We start from the raw sequence: 16,522 nt of genomic DNA on the forward strand, positions 1-16,522 counted from the left end.
GGCGGTTAAGATATCGTTTAGGACCTTGAGTGTGGCTGAGGTGCACCCACGACCAGCTCTGAAACCAGATTGCATAGCGGAGAAGGTGCGGTGGGATTCGAAATGGTCGGTAATCTGTTTATTGACTTGACTTTCGAAGACCTTAGAAAGGCAGGGTAGGAAAGGTATAGGTCTGTAACAGTTTGGGTCAAGAGTGTACCCCCCTTTGAAGAGGGGGATGACCGCAGCTTCTTTCCAATCATTGGGAATGTCAGACAACGCGAAAGAGAGGTTGAACAGGCTAGTAATAGGGGTTGCAACAATTTCGGCAGATCATTTTAGAAAGAGAGGTTCCAGATTTCTAGCCCGGCTGATTTGTAGGGGTCCAGATTTTGCAGCTCTTTCAGAACATCAGCTGACTGGATTTGGGAGAAGGAGAAATGGGGACGGCTTGGGCGAGTTGCTGTGGGGGGGTACAGTGCTGTTGACCGGGGTAGGGGTAGCCAGGTGGAAAGCATGGCCAGCCGTAGAAAAATGCTTATTGAAATTCTCAATTATAGTGGATTTATCGGTGGTGACAGAGTTTCCTATCCTCAGTGCAGTGGGCAGCTAGGAGGAGGTGTGTGGGAACATGTGGGAACTCCTTCAGGAAAAGCATTCCAGGTGAAGCTGGTGGAGACAATGCCAAGAGTGTTCAAAGCTATCATCAAGGCAAAGGGTGGCTACTTTGAAGAATCTCAAATATAAAATAAGATTTTGGTTACTACATGATTCCATATGGGTCTTTTCATAGTTTTGATATCTTCACTATTATTCTACAATGTAGAAAATAGTAAAAAAATAAAGACCCTTGAATGAGTAGGTGTCCAAACCTTTGATTGGTGCTGTATATGCTTCATAAAACTCTTCAAAAAGAGGGCAATACACATCAGGTATAATGTACAGTCATTTTAGAGCTGCTCATCCTGAGGTAAGTAAATACAGGTTTGTGGAAATCAGATATGTAATATCCCCATGTTAGAATGACGACAGTCAGTATTCTTTCCTAAGCCTTGGGCCTGGCATGGGCTTGTATTCTGCCAGTGTTACCACGGAGATCCAGCAGTAGTTCTGTCGCCCTATAAAACACAGGAACATCAGCTGATTTACAGCATCCCCTGGTTCCTCTCCCATGTTTCCACTGTCACAGGGCCACAGAGTTATCCTAGAGTTATGGAATATCTCTACAGTCACACTAGGATGTCTCATTCCAGCTCATCTGGACCTCTAATATATCATTGATAAGCAGACACCATGCAATCTGTGAATATGAAGCAGACCCAGCGTCTGCATGGCTCTCAGGCATCAGCCTTGAAACAAAAACATTAAGACAGGAATAATCATGTAGAGATATGATGCTGATGTAACAAAATACCAGAGGATACTGGGATAAAAACTATAGCAAAGAAAAGAGTCTCCAAAGGTCACTCAATGAAGGCCTAAGGACTTTTAATAGGCCTTACATCCATCATATGCCCATCAACAAAGTGCTGATTCACAAATGAAGTGTTTAAATAACATTATAGTGAAACTTTTCAGCATGAAAGCTGTCCTAAAGGGAATTTACAGACCAAAGATGGAAGCCCTGCATAAGGACATAGATAGAGAGCATGGGTGACTGACCTGGAAGCGTCCAGTGAGCTGTTCTGGGGTGGTGGTTCCATTGGTCTGTTCAGGGATGGGGGGCTCAGGCCTGTAGAAAAAGAGACACATTGGAGTTTAATGGACAACACACATGAACAAACGCATACCTAACCTTTAATCAAGCAGGAGAATGGTCGCCACATCCTAGGAGAGGGCAAGACTGGCCCAGTAGAGAAACATTGTCTTCAGTACCACATAATTCACCTATGTCACGCCCTAAACAAATACTCAAAACCGTGATTGCTTAAACTTAGTTGTTAAAAGCATGAGTAAGAAAGCTTGCAGACATTACTGCATTAAAGGATACAAGCCAAAACCCCACATTAGACCAAGCTGTACTTCAAAAGACATGGACCAAGGTCAACTACAGTAACTTACACCAGTGATTCTAATCAGGTCTCTTAGATGACTTGAACCATGTCAAAGTATTCCCTACAATGATAGCTTGGAAGCTCTGATAACATAATTTTCTGTAATGTCTCATATTATTCATTAACATGTTGAGTAGAATGGTCTGATTTGATTTGGCTATATCACTATACACAGTGAAAGAGTTGGAAAGATGAGGCTCTGCTAGGAGAATCATTTTAACCTGTTGAGTGTAGGGGGCAGTATTTAGATTTTTGGATGAAAAACATACCCAAATTTAACTGCCTATTTCACAGGCCCAGAATCTAGAATATGCATATAATTGTCAGATTAGGATAGAAAACACTAAAGTTTCCAAAACTGTCAAACTATTGTCTGAGTATAACAGAACTGATATTGCAGGCAAAAACCTGAGGAAAATTCAACCAGGAAGTGGCCTCTATTTTGAAAGCTCCATGTTCCATTGAATGCCTTCCCTCCATATACAGGCATATCAACCAGATTCCTTTTCCTATGGCTTCCCCATGTTGTGAACAGTCTTTACATAGTTTCAGGCTTTTATTTTGAAAAATGAGCGAGAAAGATCACATCGCGTCAGTGTATAGCTGGGTGTCCCCAGAGTTTTGCTTGCGCAACAGTTAGAAGCTAAAGTCCCGGTTGATATATTGGAATTAGCCGCCAGCTGTTTGTAATATTTTGTCTACTGAGAGAGATGTTCCTACATAAACGCTTGAATAGCTTTCACCGAAAAGCTTTATTGAAATCTGACACGCCAGGTGAATTAACAACAAGCTAAGCTGTGTTTTGCTATATTGCACTTGTGATTTCATGAAAATTAAATATTTGTAGTAATTTAATTTGAATTTGGCGCGCTTCAATCCAGCGGATGTTGACGTAAATGATCCCGCTAACGGGATGGGTGCATCAAGAAGTTTTAAAGAGCTTAAGAATCGTTTTGAAGGTTATTTTTTTAATCAAAACGACATACAGTACTTTGGCATAGGGGAACCAAAATAAGGTGTCTGATTCGAAGATTCTTTAGACTTTTGCCAGTGTGCACTTGCACATCTGTGCTTTCTCACTCTCAGGTTTTCCGTCATTGTTAGATATCGTGACATAATATGCACGTACACTTTTCAATTCAGATATTATGTGAGCGCCAGAGGACGTGTGTGTGGTGTATATATATATATATATATATCTCAAGTCACAAGAGATAAGAGTGAGACTGAAAACCTGAGAGTGAGAAAACACTGATATGTAAGTGCACACTGGCAAAAGTCTAAAGAATCTTCAAATCAGACACCTTTTGGTTCCCCTACTTTTGGTTCCCCTACGCCAAAGTACTGTCAGTACAACCTCTAGTATCTCAAGAGAACCTTCAAAACAATTCAAGCTCTTTAACATGATTCTCCTAGCAGAGCCTCATCGTTCAAACCTCTTTCACTGTGCTCACTTTAATAAAACGTATACCCAGTTCTGAGTGGAACATTTTGGACTGTATGACCAAATGTAAACAACTACTGTAGTGTCCCCCCTCACTGTAGGACTGCCTGCCTCTCCTCTCAGCTATAAGCCTCAGTCCAAGGTAATGAGGCGCACAGGAAGGCCCTGGATGCCTGTGGTAAATCGCCCAGAAACACACCTCTAACAGCCCAGACCTTGGCCTTGCTGAACAGTATCTGAATACTCCACATGTGCTGCAGGGGCACATCCAACCAGGAGAATAGCTGGAAGAGGAAAACAGGCTCCTCGTGCTACAGCAGTGAGAAGATGTGAAACTTAATGGATAAAACAGAACATAATGGATGGTTAATTGGGCTTCAAAATAACTTCCCTGTAAGGAAATGACTGTTTTCATTTGGAATTCACAAATTAAAGTAACATTTCCGCTATGTGTATCCAGTTCAGCTCCTCTGGTTGAGAGAGATGAGGATAAAGTTAACTTATGTCCTTCAGACAATGAGAGGCATACAAGGTTAACCACTAGGCCTTATATAATGTGACCTGTAATCTAACCATGGCCTTCTGTCACAGGCCTCATGTACAGTAGTAGATGGATGAGCACGGGCAGAGAGGAGTGGCTGTTGTCATAAACCATGGAGAGGTGAAGATGCTCGTCTCTCCTCTAGAGAGCTGTCTGATCTCTGCATGGAACAGGGACGTAACATCACCGATCAGCAAAGGAACAGCATGTTGATCTTTGTCATAATTGGGTACTGGGAGTTTGCCTGCCAAGCATTCTTCAGACAGATATGAATCTATGCAATCTATTCTGTCTGCCCTCTGACCTTCAGATTAATGATGAAAACAAAACAGAGCAGATTAATAGAAGAGAACAGTGACAATACAGTGAACTATTAGAATAAACATACCACTGTCTTGTCTTATAGCTATCTTGAATTCCATTCACACACTGTTCACATTGACCAAGGCACGTCACTTCTCACTTGTACAGTATGCACAGACCTGAGACATTGAATGTGGTGCCAAATATTAGAAAGAAACATGACTGAATAGGGCTGCCTATATAGTAGCCTATATACAGTGGGGCAAAAAAGTATTTAGTCAGCCACCAATTGTGCAAGTTCTCCCACTTAAAAAGATGAGGCCTGTAATTTTCATCATAGGTACACTTCAACTATGACAGACAAAATGAGAAAAAAAATCCTGAAAATCACATTGTAGGATTTTTAATGAAATTATTTGCAAATTATGGTGGAAAGTAAGTATTTGGTCAATAACAAAAGTTTCTCAATACTTTGTTATATACCCTTTGTTGGCAATGACAGAGGTCAAAAGTTTTCTGTAAGTCTTCACAAGGTTTTCACACACTGTTGCTGGTATTTTGGTCCATTCCTCCATGCAGATCTCCTCTAGAGCAGTGATGTTTTGGGGCTGTTACTGGGCAACACGGACTTTCAACTCCCTCCAAAGATTGTCTATGGGGTTGAGCTCTGGAGACTGGCTAGGTCACTCCAGGACCTTGAAATGCTTCTTACGAAGCCACTCCTTCGTTGCCCGGGCGGTGTGTTTGGGATCATTGTCATGCTGAAAGACCCAGCCACGTTTTATCTTCAATGCCCTTGCTGATGGTAGGCTTTGTTACTTTGGTCCCAACTCTCTGCAGGTCATTCACTAGGTCCCCCTGTGTGGTTCTGGGATTTTTGCTCACCGTTCTTGTGATCATTTTGACCCCACGGGGTGAGATCTTGCGTGGAGCCCCAGATAGAGGGAGATTATCAGTGGTCTTGTATGTCTTCCATTTCCTAATAATTGCTCCCACAGTTGATTTCTTCAAACCAAGCTGCTTACCTATTGCAGATTCAGTCTTCCCAGCCTGGTGCAGGTCTACAATTTTGTTTCAGGTGTCCTTTGACAGCTCTTTGGTCTTGGCCATAGTGGAGTTTGGAGTGCAACTGTTTGAGGTTGTGGACAGGTGTCTTTTATACTGATAACAAGTTCAAACAGGTGCCATTAATACAGGTAACGAGTGGAGGACAGAGGAGCCTCTTAAAGAAGAAGTTACAGGTCTGTGAGAGCCAGAAATCTTGTTTGTTTGTAGGTGACCAAATACTTATTTTCCACCATAATTTGCAAATAAATTCATAAAAAAACCTGTGATTTTCAGGATTTGTTCTCATTTTGTCTGTCATAGTTGAAGTGTACCTATGATGAGAATTACAGGCCTCTCATCTTTTTAAGTGGGAGAACTTGCACAATTGGTGGCTGACTAAATACTTTTTTGCCCCACTGTAAGTGCCATTGGTTAATATTCCGATGCCCATCTGCAGTTGCTCAGTAACATCACATTACAAGGACCAATAAGATCAAAGGGACATGACATCATGCCCACATGGTCAGTGAACAATGGATTCATTAAGAGGCAGCTGAGGACAATGGAGGATAAATGACAGTATGAATGACAAGATACTGCTGGTGTTTTTCTTTTTAGTGTCACAGTAAAATCTCCACTCAGCTGCAGATATCAATCTGAAATCAAAAAGTACCTCAAAGAGTGCACAAGTCAGGTTATTGTACATATGGGTATTTGGTGCAGTTCCTCAGTTTAAGACAGGCACGCCTTAACCAACACTCCTATTCTAAGGGTGAGCTGATGCCAACTTCTGCCCATGGGCAAACCCAGCTGTAATCCAGCCGCAGTGATCTGCAGGGCTGTAAACCCATTATCCCAGGTTCCTCTCTTACACTATTACTTCAGATCATCAGACATTACACTGCATAATATGCGTGTAGTTTTCATGATTCTTCATGGGAGTTAATTTACTGTTAAGAACAACACATTGCATAATGCTGCAGGTTGACCAACAAGGGGGGAAATACTGTAGTTGATTGGAGGTGGCTAGAGTGGTCCTGGACTAGTATTGATAAGAGAGACATGGTTCTGCCTGCAATCTAGAGACAGTAGGGCTTTGATAGTGCAAACCACCCTTCACTACCTTTCCTATCCTGTTTGCCTCTGCCAGTAGAACAGTGGGTCTAGGGGCAGATGGAGCAGAGTAGCTGGTGGAGCTACAGAGTGCCATTGTCCTGGGAAGCCAGGGAGTCACAGAGTTGTTTCTGGCTCGGAAGGAGACATGAGGTCAGCAGGGAAAAATCCACTCACGTGGACCTGGGGCATGCAAAAAGGAAGCGTGCGTGTGTGTGTATGAAGAATTTAGTGTGAGAATTCACTGAGAGAGGTAGAGACAGAAAGACAAAGACAGAGCAAGGACTCGCCAACCAATAGCCTCACTTCACAGGAAAGGGTCCATTGTGGAGCCAATTCTCTGCCACCCTAAAAAGTTCTCAGCTAACTTTTAAACAATGTTTATTAACATGGGAAATGGAACAAACAGTTAATCTTGGCAAGATAATTCTGACCCATTTTGGTATTCCCCCAGAATGAAGCCACGGGTCCTTTGTAGGGCGAGAGAGATGGGAAATCTTAAGACGTTAATAACAAACACTATAATTGTGGAAAGTGGGAGGGAGGATGTGGCAACTGTGGCACTAGCACAAATATAAGCAATCAGCAGATGTAAGCTGACCAGAGAGCACAGATGTGGTCTGTATGCCACGGTGTGGTGACCCAATCTCAGTGGCGACCCGTCATTCAGGGCAGGTGAGGCAGAGCCCCAAATGTTTGGCTAAAAAAAAGGCCCGTTTTGCATTTTATTTTGACATTAATTCTCGTTACATATCAGCTTGCAAACAATGTAAAAAATATCCTTGAGTTAATAAAGCCGCATACTCTCTTGAGTAAGGCAGCTACAAAATGAGAAGGCGGTGTGTCACAGCATCATCGGACTGAGCTTGTTGTCATTGCAGGCAATTTCAATGCTGTGCTTTACAGGGAAGACATCCTCCTCCCTTCCTGCAGGCTCATCCTGACAAGACCCTCCACCGTGACAATGCCACCAGCCATACTGCTCGTTCTGTGCGTGATTTCCTGCAAGACAGGAATGTCAGTGTCCTGCCATGGCCAGCGAAGAGCCTGGATCTCAATCCCATTGAGCAAGTCTGGGACCTGTTGGATCAGAGAGTGAGGGCTAGGGCCATTCCCCCCAGAAACATCAGGGAACTTGCAGGTGCCTTGGTGGAAGAGTGGGGTAACATCTCACAGCAAGAACTGGCAAATCTGGTGCAGTCCATGAGGTGATGCACTGCAGTACTTAATGCAGATGGTGGCCACACCAGATACAGACTGTTACTTTTGATCCCCCCTTTGTTCAGGGACACATTATTAAATTTATGTTAGTCACATGTCTGTGGAACTTGTTCAGTTTGTGTCTCAGTTGTTGAATCTTATGTTCATACAAATATTTACACATGTTAAATTTGCGGAAAATAAATGCAGTTGATAGTGAGAGGACGTTTCTTTTTTTGCTGGGTTTAGATACAGTACAATAGGGTCGGAACTAGAAGCACAAGCATTTCGCTACACTCGCAATAACATCTGCTAACCATGTGTATGTGACCAATACAATTTGATTTGAACTGTGCACTGTAGTGAACCCTACCTCTCCACCAGCATCTGCAGCTGAGTTTTGGAGTTTTTGATCTTGTTCTGGGCCTCCACATTGAGCATGTCCACTGTGTTCTCTCCATTGATCTCCAGGATGACATCACCAGGCTGCAGGGCGGCCAACTCGGCCTTGCTGCCCCCATTGACCTGTGGGCCAGAGGTAAGAGAGGCAGTCAGACTCGCTCTACGGCCTGTGGACTTGGTGCAGACATGATGCTATCAGCAACGTAAATAACCAGCAAGCCTGAACGAAATGCTGCATATCGAGTGTTGGAATTTTTGTCAAGGGCTGACAGATACACTGATGAACAATCATTATGACAAAACAGTGAAGACATGATTGTAATAACATGAGACTGTGGCTGTGATGAAGAGATGGGTTGTTTTCCTCAGTTTGCCTGCCAGGTGTCAATCAGTTGTTACAGGGCTCTAGCTGGTGATTACATTCTATTTTGGTTGCAATAAACGTTAACAGACACCACAGTTCTTCACGCACATGGCACACCTCAACAGTGTGAGGATTCATGACACCTTGAGGGAAAAGTCATCAGTGAGACTGTGGGGTTGACTACTCTGGCCTGACCTTTGCCTCCAACCTCACCACATGCCAATGGTCTACTGCCTGCATTTGGGGGAATTCCAGCCTAATGGAACAAACACACACCAGCAACACTCACTCAGTCTCTCTCAGGCACACACAAACACTCAACCATACAAACACAAAAGCCCAAATTAGGAGTTTAAAATCAGGATAATTGAGCACTTGTGAGCACCTAAAGGGTAGGAAGCATGAGTTTCTACTCACCAATGTAACAACACAATTCAACGTCTCAGACACGAGATGTACTGTATGTGGCAGGGTCTACAGACAATCACAGACTACAAAAGGAAAACCAGCCACGTCGCAGACACCGATGTCATGCTTCCGGACAAGCAAAACACCTTCGCCCGCTTTGATGATAACACAGTGCCACCAACGCGGCCCGCTACCAAGGACTGTGAGCTCTCCTTCTCCGTGGCCAACGTAAGACATTTAAGCATGTTAACCCTCGTAGGGCTGACAGCGCAGACGGCATTCCCTATCTGCGTCCTCAGAGCATGCGCAGACAAGCTGGCTGGCATGTTTACGGGCATATTCAATCTCTCCCTATCCCAGTCTGCTGTCCCCACATGCTTCAAGATGGCCACCATTGTTCCTGTACCCAAGAAAGCAAAGGTAACTGAACTGAATTACTTTCGCCCCATAGCACTCACTTCTATCATCATGAAGTGCTTTGAGAGACTAGTCAAGGATCATATCACCTCTAACTTACCTGTCACCCTAGACCCACTTCAATTTGCCTACCACCCCAATAGATCCACAGACGATGCAAACGCCATCGCACTGCCCCATCCATCTGGACAAGAGGAATACCTATGTGCGAATGCTGTTCATTGACTATAGCTCAGCCTTCAACACCATAGTACCCTCCAAGCTCATCATTAAGCTCGAGGCCCTGGGTCTGAACCCCACACTGTGCAACTGGGTCCTGGACTTCCTGATTGGCCACCCCAGGTGGTGAAGGTAGGAAACAACACCACTTTGCTGATCCGCAACACTGGGGCCCCACAAGGGTGAGTGCTCAGCACCCTCCTGCACTCCTCTCCTCAATACTCTTCACCCATGGCTGCGTGGCCACGCACGCCTCCAACTCAATCAAGTTTGCAGACGACACAACAGTAATAGGCTTGATTACCAACAATGACGAGACAACCTACAGAGAGGAGTTAAGGGTGGTGCCAGGAAAATAACCTCACACTCAACATCAACAAAACAAAGGGGCTGATCATGGACTTCAGGAAACAGCAGAGGGAGCACCCGCTATCCACATCAACGGTACCGCAGTGGAGAAGGTGGAAAGCTTCAAGTTCCTTGGCGTACACATCACTGACAAACTGAAATGGTCCACCCACACAGAGACTGTGATGAAGGTGCGACAGCACCTCTTCAACCTCAGGAGGCTGAAGAAATTTGGCTTGGCACCTAAAACCCTCAAACTTTTACAGATGCACAATTGAGAGCATCCTGTCAGGCTGTATCACCACCTGGTACTGCAACTGCACTGCCTGCAACCACAGGGTTCTCTAGAGGGTAGTGTGGTCTGCCCAACACATCACTGCGGGCAAACTACCTGCCCTCCAGGACACCTGCAGCACCCGATGTCACAGGAAGGCCAAAAAGATCATCAAGGACAACAACCACCTGAGCCACTGCCTGTTCACCCCGCTATCATCCAGAAGGCGAGGTCAGTGCAGGTGCATCAAAGCTGGGAACAAGAGACTGAAAAACAACTTCTATCTCAAGGCCATCAGACTGTTAAATAGCCATCACTAGCACATTAGAGGCTACTGCCTATATACATAGACTTGAAATCACTGGCCTCTTTAATAAATGAAACACTAGTCACTTTAATAATGTTGACATATTTTGCATTTGTCATCTCATATGTATATACTGTATTATATTCTACTGTATCTTAGTCTAGTTCTGCTCTGACATTGCTTATCCATATATTTATATATTCTTAATCCATTCCTTTACTTATATTTGTGTGTATTGGGTATATGTTGTGAAATTGATAGATGTATTACTGCACTGTCGGAGCTGAAAACACAAGCATTTCACTACACCCACAATATCATCTGCTAAACACGTGTATGTGACCAATAGCATTTTATTTTATTTGACAGTGTGGTCAAAGACTTAGCAACTTAGTTGTAGTCACGATCTGGTTACCTATAACTACAAACAGTTATGTTTTAGCATTTTTGCATATTTATAAACTTATTTCTGGATATATTGGAACTACCCACAATGCACTATTTCTCAACGTCATATGGAGAGCCGGTGCTACCTAGCTAGTTCCAGCTGGCTAATGTTAGGTACTAGCCATGCTAGCATGTAAATGCATTTCAAACCAAGTGTTTGCACTGGTGAACTACTATGTACATTCACGATAAAGAAACCCTTTCTCCTGTGCATTTGGTCGTGATAGTCGAATGAGCGAGTCAGTGTTGTAGTCATTTTCCGTCATTTGTAGATAGTGCAGTAATACCCACAAGGACAGGGTTATGACTAATTTCGATGCCCAATCCTTTGTGGCCCAAAAATAAGAAGCAAGCTTTGAAGTTGGAATGGTTTGTCCGGTTGAAGAAAGCAGATTGGAGAATGGGAACCATGTGCATGTCTACTGTATGCGATGCTCATTTCACCCTGGAGGACTTTGATAGCTTAGTTTAAGGGAAGGGGATACCTAGTCAATTGTACAACTGAAATGTGTCTTCCACATTTATAACGTCTTCCTCTGAATCAGAGAGGTGCGGGGAACTGCCTTAAATCAACATCCACGTCTTCGGCGCCCGGGGAACAGTGGCTAAACTGCCTTGCTCAGGGGCACAACAACAGATTTCTACCTTGTCAGCTCAGGGATTCAATCCAGCAACCTTTCGGTTACTGGTCCAACGCTCTAACCACTAGGCCAGTGGAAGGCAGGATTCGAAATGAGACTCAAACCAGGTGCTGTGCGGAGCGTGAATGTGATACCTGCAACCTCAATTTTCTCCCGACCTACCGGTAGATCGTAAGTGTCAGCAATGATGGAAATAAACCGGGTAAATTCAATGTGGATTTACCTCACTATATCGCTATTGGATTAGCTAGCTGACTCTCCCTCTGAAGGCCTCTCCTTGTCTCTTCTTTGACTTTGGTAGCTAACTCAGCCGTCAATCGGTAAGTTTCCACTCTCTCTACTTTATGTCGTTGGCTTTTTGTTGTTTTTGTGTGCGTGTTCTGTGGCTTTCTGCCTATGCTAGACTAGTTGTTCTCTGGCTTACTACTTAGCTATGCAGACCGTGATGGTTGGCTAGTTAGTAATTTTATCATGCTAGCTAGCCTAGCCAACTAACTTTAGCTGGCTGGCTAAGATAATTGCATATAGGGGTAATATTATTTGGTTAGATGGCATTATGTATTTCCAAAACTTTGGTTTACTTTAATGTAGCTGTAAGCTAGGTGTTGATGGCACTGCGTGAGTCAGCCAGTTGCTAACATAGCATTAGCAGGCCAGTAGGGCTAACATTAGCAGACTAGTTGGCTAGCAACCTTGCAAGCTGACTTGTAATAATACATTCAAAGTATTTGCTTGTAAGTGGGCTGAAGATTTTATTGAAACTGATCAGTTTTATGCACTAACTCAAATAGAATAGTGTGGTATAACTTTGCATTGGGACTTTTAATATGTATTCTAATGCAAAACCATATATTACATGTGGTTATGTTTATGCTATATCTACTCTTTAAGAGCAGCATCAACAAGGCTGGCCCAAAATTAAAAACAGAAAGAGGAAAATTAAAAAGACACAATCAGTGAAGATGAAGAGGTCTCCTTCATACATCTCCAACAGAAACATGGCAGATTGCAGAAAGAATGCCAGGCTACAAGGCGTTTGTCCCTTTTGCGAAGCAAGATGGCAGAGGTGTCATGTCTGTGGGTCTACTCAAGTGGCAATTAAGCGTTGCTCTGGCAACCCACAATGATACGTGTCTTTTCTGATCAGGGCACGCCTCACTTCACATAAACTAAGGGTGCAGATTTTTACAGGGGGCTATGCCCTGCAAAAACAGGGGGAAGCTCTCTTCAGAACGGGAAAAGATGGGGCATCCATGTTGTTTCAGTGCCAAGATGCAACCACTTCAGACAGTCCAAAGCCATAGCTGCTTAACCAGAGAGGAGGAGGGAGGGAGGGAAACATGTTGCTTCTCCAAGTGGGTTTTACAACCACTTTCACTGATGAGGTCTCCCGCACAGCATGGACCCCTGTTTCTTCTATGAGACTGTTTGATATTTGAGACACAGTTCCCAGTGTCCCCTGCATGCTGGTGTTGTTGGCTACATGGTAGAGGGAGTGAATGAGAAGGAATGCCCATCATCACAAGAAAACAGCTATTTTTGTCTGTGGCTGTGGCGTGGGCAGTCTCCCTAGGTTTCAGAGTGGCTGTGGCAGGGAGCAGTCTGCCCTGGATATCCTGAGTCTGTTTACGGAGTAGAACTCTGCTAATATCTTGCCTTCTACAGCTCGATCTTCCTGTTGTTTCCTCACAAGCTTAGAAAATCAAGAATAGTAAAACAACATGTGCACTAACACACACACACACACACGCACACACGGCACACCACTCAACCCTAACTGTAATAACTGGTTTCCTCCTGATGTAGCTTTTACTCCAATCTGACTGGATACAGTTGTTAAGGAAACAGGTAGAAGGCAGCCAATTGAGAAACAATGAGAGGAGCAGAGAAGTACAGCAGAGACTGAGGAAGTTGAGTAGGCATTGCATGTTTTCCTTTACAGAGGATATGGTGTGACTGAGCATTAAGGTCATTAGCGATTACCTTGGAAACTGTTATCACCTTCTTGAAGTCTCTTCCTCCGTATATTCTAAAGCCCCATGGAGACGGACCAATCAGGTTTACTGTCAGCGCCATCACGTGACCAGAGGTCGCCACCCACTGCCTGCTCAAACCCTGTAAAGGAGAGCGAGAGAGAGAGAGGTTCCGTCATCAGTCATGCTTTTTTTGCTGCAGTGACTATATAAGATAAATACGTTAGAACTGCAACGTCTGCCTTTTATCTCCTACTTGATTAGATCCTCTTGATATAAAAGAAATGGGAGGAATCTGAAAACCAACGACACGACTAGATTAAAAAAAACAATTATTTAACCTTTAGTTAACTAGGCAAGTCAGTTAAGAACAAATTCTTATTTACAATGATGGCCTAGAAACAGTGGGTTAACTGCCTTGTTCAGAGGCAGAACAACAGATTTTTACCTTGTCAGCTCAAGGATTTGATCTAGCAACCTTTTGGTTATTGGCCCAATGCTCTAACCACTAGGCTACCTGCCGCGACATTGAAGTTCTTGCACACCCTTAGTTTCATGAAGTCCAAATGAGAGAAAAAGAAAAAAAAACACAAAAAAAGTTGTATAATACCACAGTAAAATAATATTCAAACATTTATGTTGAGTAGATCCACATACACCACATGACTAAAACCATTCGACTGCAAATGTTTGTCTATAGAGATTGCATGGCTGTGTGCTCAATTTTATACACCCGTCAGCAACGGGTGTGGCTGAAATAGCCAAATATACTAATTTGAAGTGGTGTCCACATACACTATATATACAAAAGTAACTAATTTTTAACCATGGACTTCCCTCGTAGTTTAATTGGGATCATAGCACAGGATTCTGCTAGGATGTGTCTGTTTTACAGTAAGGTCTATGCGTCAGCTGGGTACAGTATACAGTTGGCCCCCATAATTCTGTCCTTCTCATGCAGTGTGGGCTGTAGTGTTTTTCATTTGCACATGTGCTTGTGTTGAGACACTGACAGCTCTCCTGCTCTTTGGTAATTCATGCTGTGGTGAGGAGACGAGGAGGAGGTGGAACTCCGGCCCGACTGGAAGACACACAGACCACACCACAGGGCAGCATAGTTTCTCTTTCTCGCTCTCACACACACTGCTGCTGCTGCTTTAGTAGAGAGGCACCTCAACTACACAGCAATGCTCTTATTAATACTTGGTTAAGTGCTCCCACGACCATACAACTATTCACAACACACCATAAAATAAGGGGAAGCATTGTTGCAGAAAACAGAGAAACAGAAAGGGAAAGTGTCATTATTAAGTCTATTTAGTGTAGGCTCAATTAATTCAATTTCACATATCTGACAGCAGCCTTATTGCAGAACTTCAAGGTAAATATAGAATTGAAAGCATGCTCAGTCTTGCAAATATGTATTGAGAAATGAAGACGTTATCTGGTTTGAGTCTCTGTTGAAATCTGTGAACTTCTGACAAAACATGTTTGACCAAGAAGAAAATGCTGACAGATCCTACAACAAAAAGCTGATGTTTCCCAATTCTGTCTTCACAGGTCCCTGTTATGTAACTTTCCAGCATTACTGTGTATATGTAGGTCAGAGTTTGAGACAAAACATACTTGGTCAGATCAATAACTGAACCTTGGTGCACCACATGGCCGCAGGCTTAATCTTATCGTCATAGGCCACGAATCTGGAATAAGAACTGATCATTGGTGGAGAATGCACTGTGACTGGACATGCTCTCACTGGTCTTAAATCTTCCTGTAAATATGATCCGTCTAGTTCCATACACCATAGTGTTAGAATTGAATGGATCATCTATCGTTAGGCCCCAAGGCTGGTTCCACAGCTATCCATACAGAAACAGAGCAAACAGTGAACCCAGTCAGGATCTGGGACATCTCTCCCTCCCTACACTGGCCCATTTCAGCCATCTACAGCCGTCTGTCTGTACATTCCACAAGGGTCTGGAACAATCAGCACAAACCCACCCAGTCATTAGCACATTCAGGCAATTAGCGTGGTTACCAGGCTCACCATCATTAACCGCCCTTAATTGCTGTGGACATGAGAAACAGCCGAGGCGCCAGTTGTTGTTCTTGCTGTAATCCCTGGGGACAGACAGACACCCTAACGTTCTCCGTCTCTGGGCTGTTTAATTAGTCCAATGGGCCAGGATCAGCATGTCTCCTGCTTAACTGGAATCATTATCAACAAGGCACAGTGCTAATTTATGATTTATGGAAAAACTGTTATCACTGTAAAGCTGCTTGCTATTTATTGTCAGGCAGTGTAAGGGTGATAGCTGCTTACCTTTGGAAGAGCGCTATTGACCTGAAACTCTCCAGTTGTTACCAAACAGATCACTATGATAATACATTTGCACCAGGTGTTAAATGGAGCTTAAAAAAATAAGCGATGAAACAACAATATAATTAATGTTTAATAGTATAGGTACAAATTTCAAATGCATTAAAAAAAAACATTTTTTAAACTGAGCCCAGTGGTGGATTATATTCTGGTGAGAACTCGTTGCTTTGGCTACCAAGCAGCAATGGCAGCACAATAAAACACACCCACACAATGAGGAGAAATTCTATCAAGTAGGTATTCCATCTGGCTCACGTCTCCACACATCAGGTAACCACAGTTCAGAAGAACTAGAAACTGGTCGGTCCAGTCAAATACGCTCACGTCCGCTGTGCCGGTCTACCTAATACCATAAATATTTGATCATGGTATACCGTATATTGCCATGGTCTACTTTACAACACTTTATACGCAGTATCATCTAGAGTTTCAGTTGTGAAATCTAGAGTATCAAAGGTGAATGAAGCAATAATGACTTTGATTAAGGTTGTTGAAATCAATTGCACAGACAGACTTGAAGGCTGCATTCAGTTTCCAAGTGGAGAATGATCTCTATGGAGAGTTCAAACTGTCATGAAAAAGCCCCCAGGCACTTGTCATGTCTTTGAGAGAGCAGCCCCTTCGGGTAAAGGTAGGAGAAACACAGAGGAGAGTGGAGAAC

General features: G+C 43.5%; 1 protein-coding gene across 1 annotated transcript in view; it reads right to left on the minus strand.

Moving 5' to 3' along the window:
- The window catches only part of LOC139410908 (PDZ and LIM domain protein 2-like), a 60,634-nt gene that overhangs the window by 32,122 nt on the left and 11,990 nt on the right, over positions 1-16,522 (minus strand). The window contains exons 2-4 of the mRNA XM_071156566.1: positions 13,492-13,623; positions 8,055-8,206; positions 1,642-1,711 (exon numbers count right to left, since the gene is read on the minus strand). Of these exons, the coding sequence (XP_071012667.1) occupies positions 1,642-1,711; positions 8,055-8,206; positions 13,492-13,584 (315 nt within the window). The 5' untranslated portion in view covers positions 13,585-13,623. The remainder of the gene's footprint in view (positions 1-1,641; positions 1,712-8,054; positions 8,207-13,491; positions 13,624-16,522) is intronic.

Source organism: Oncorhynchus clarkii, chromosome 6, assembly GCF_045791955.1.
Source record: "Oncorhynchus clarkii lewisi isolate Uvic-CL-2024 chromosome 6, UVic_Ocla_1.0, whole genome shotgun sequence".
NCBI lineage: Eukaryota > Metazoa > Chordata > Actinopteri > Salmoniformes > Salmonidae > Oncorhynchus > Oncorhynchus clarkii.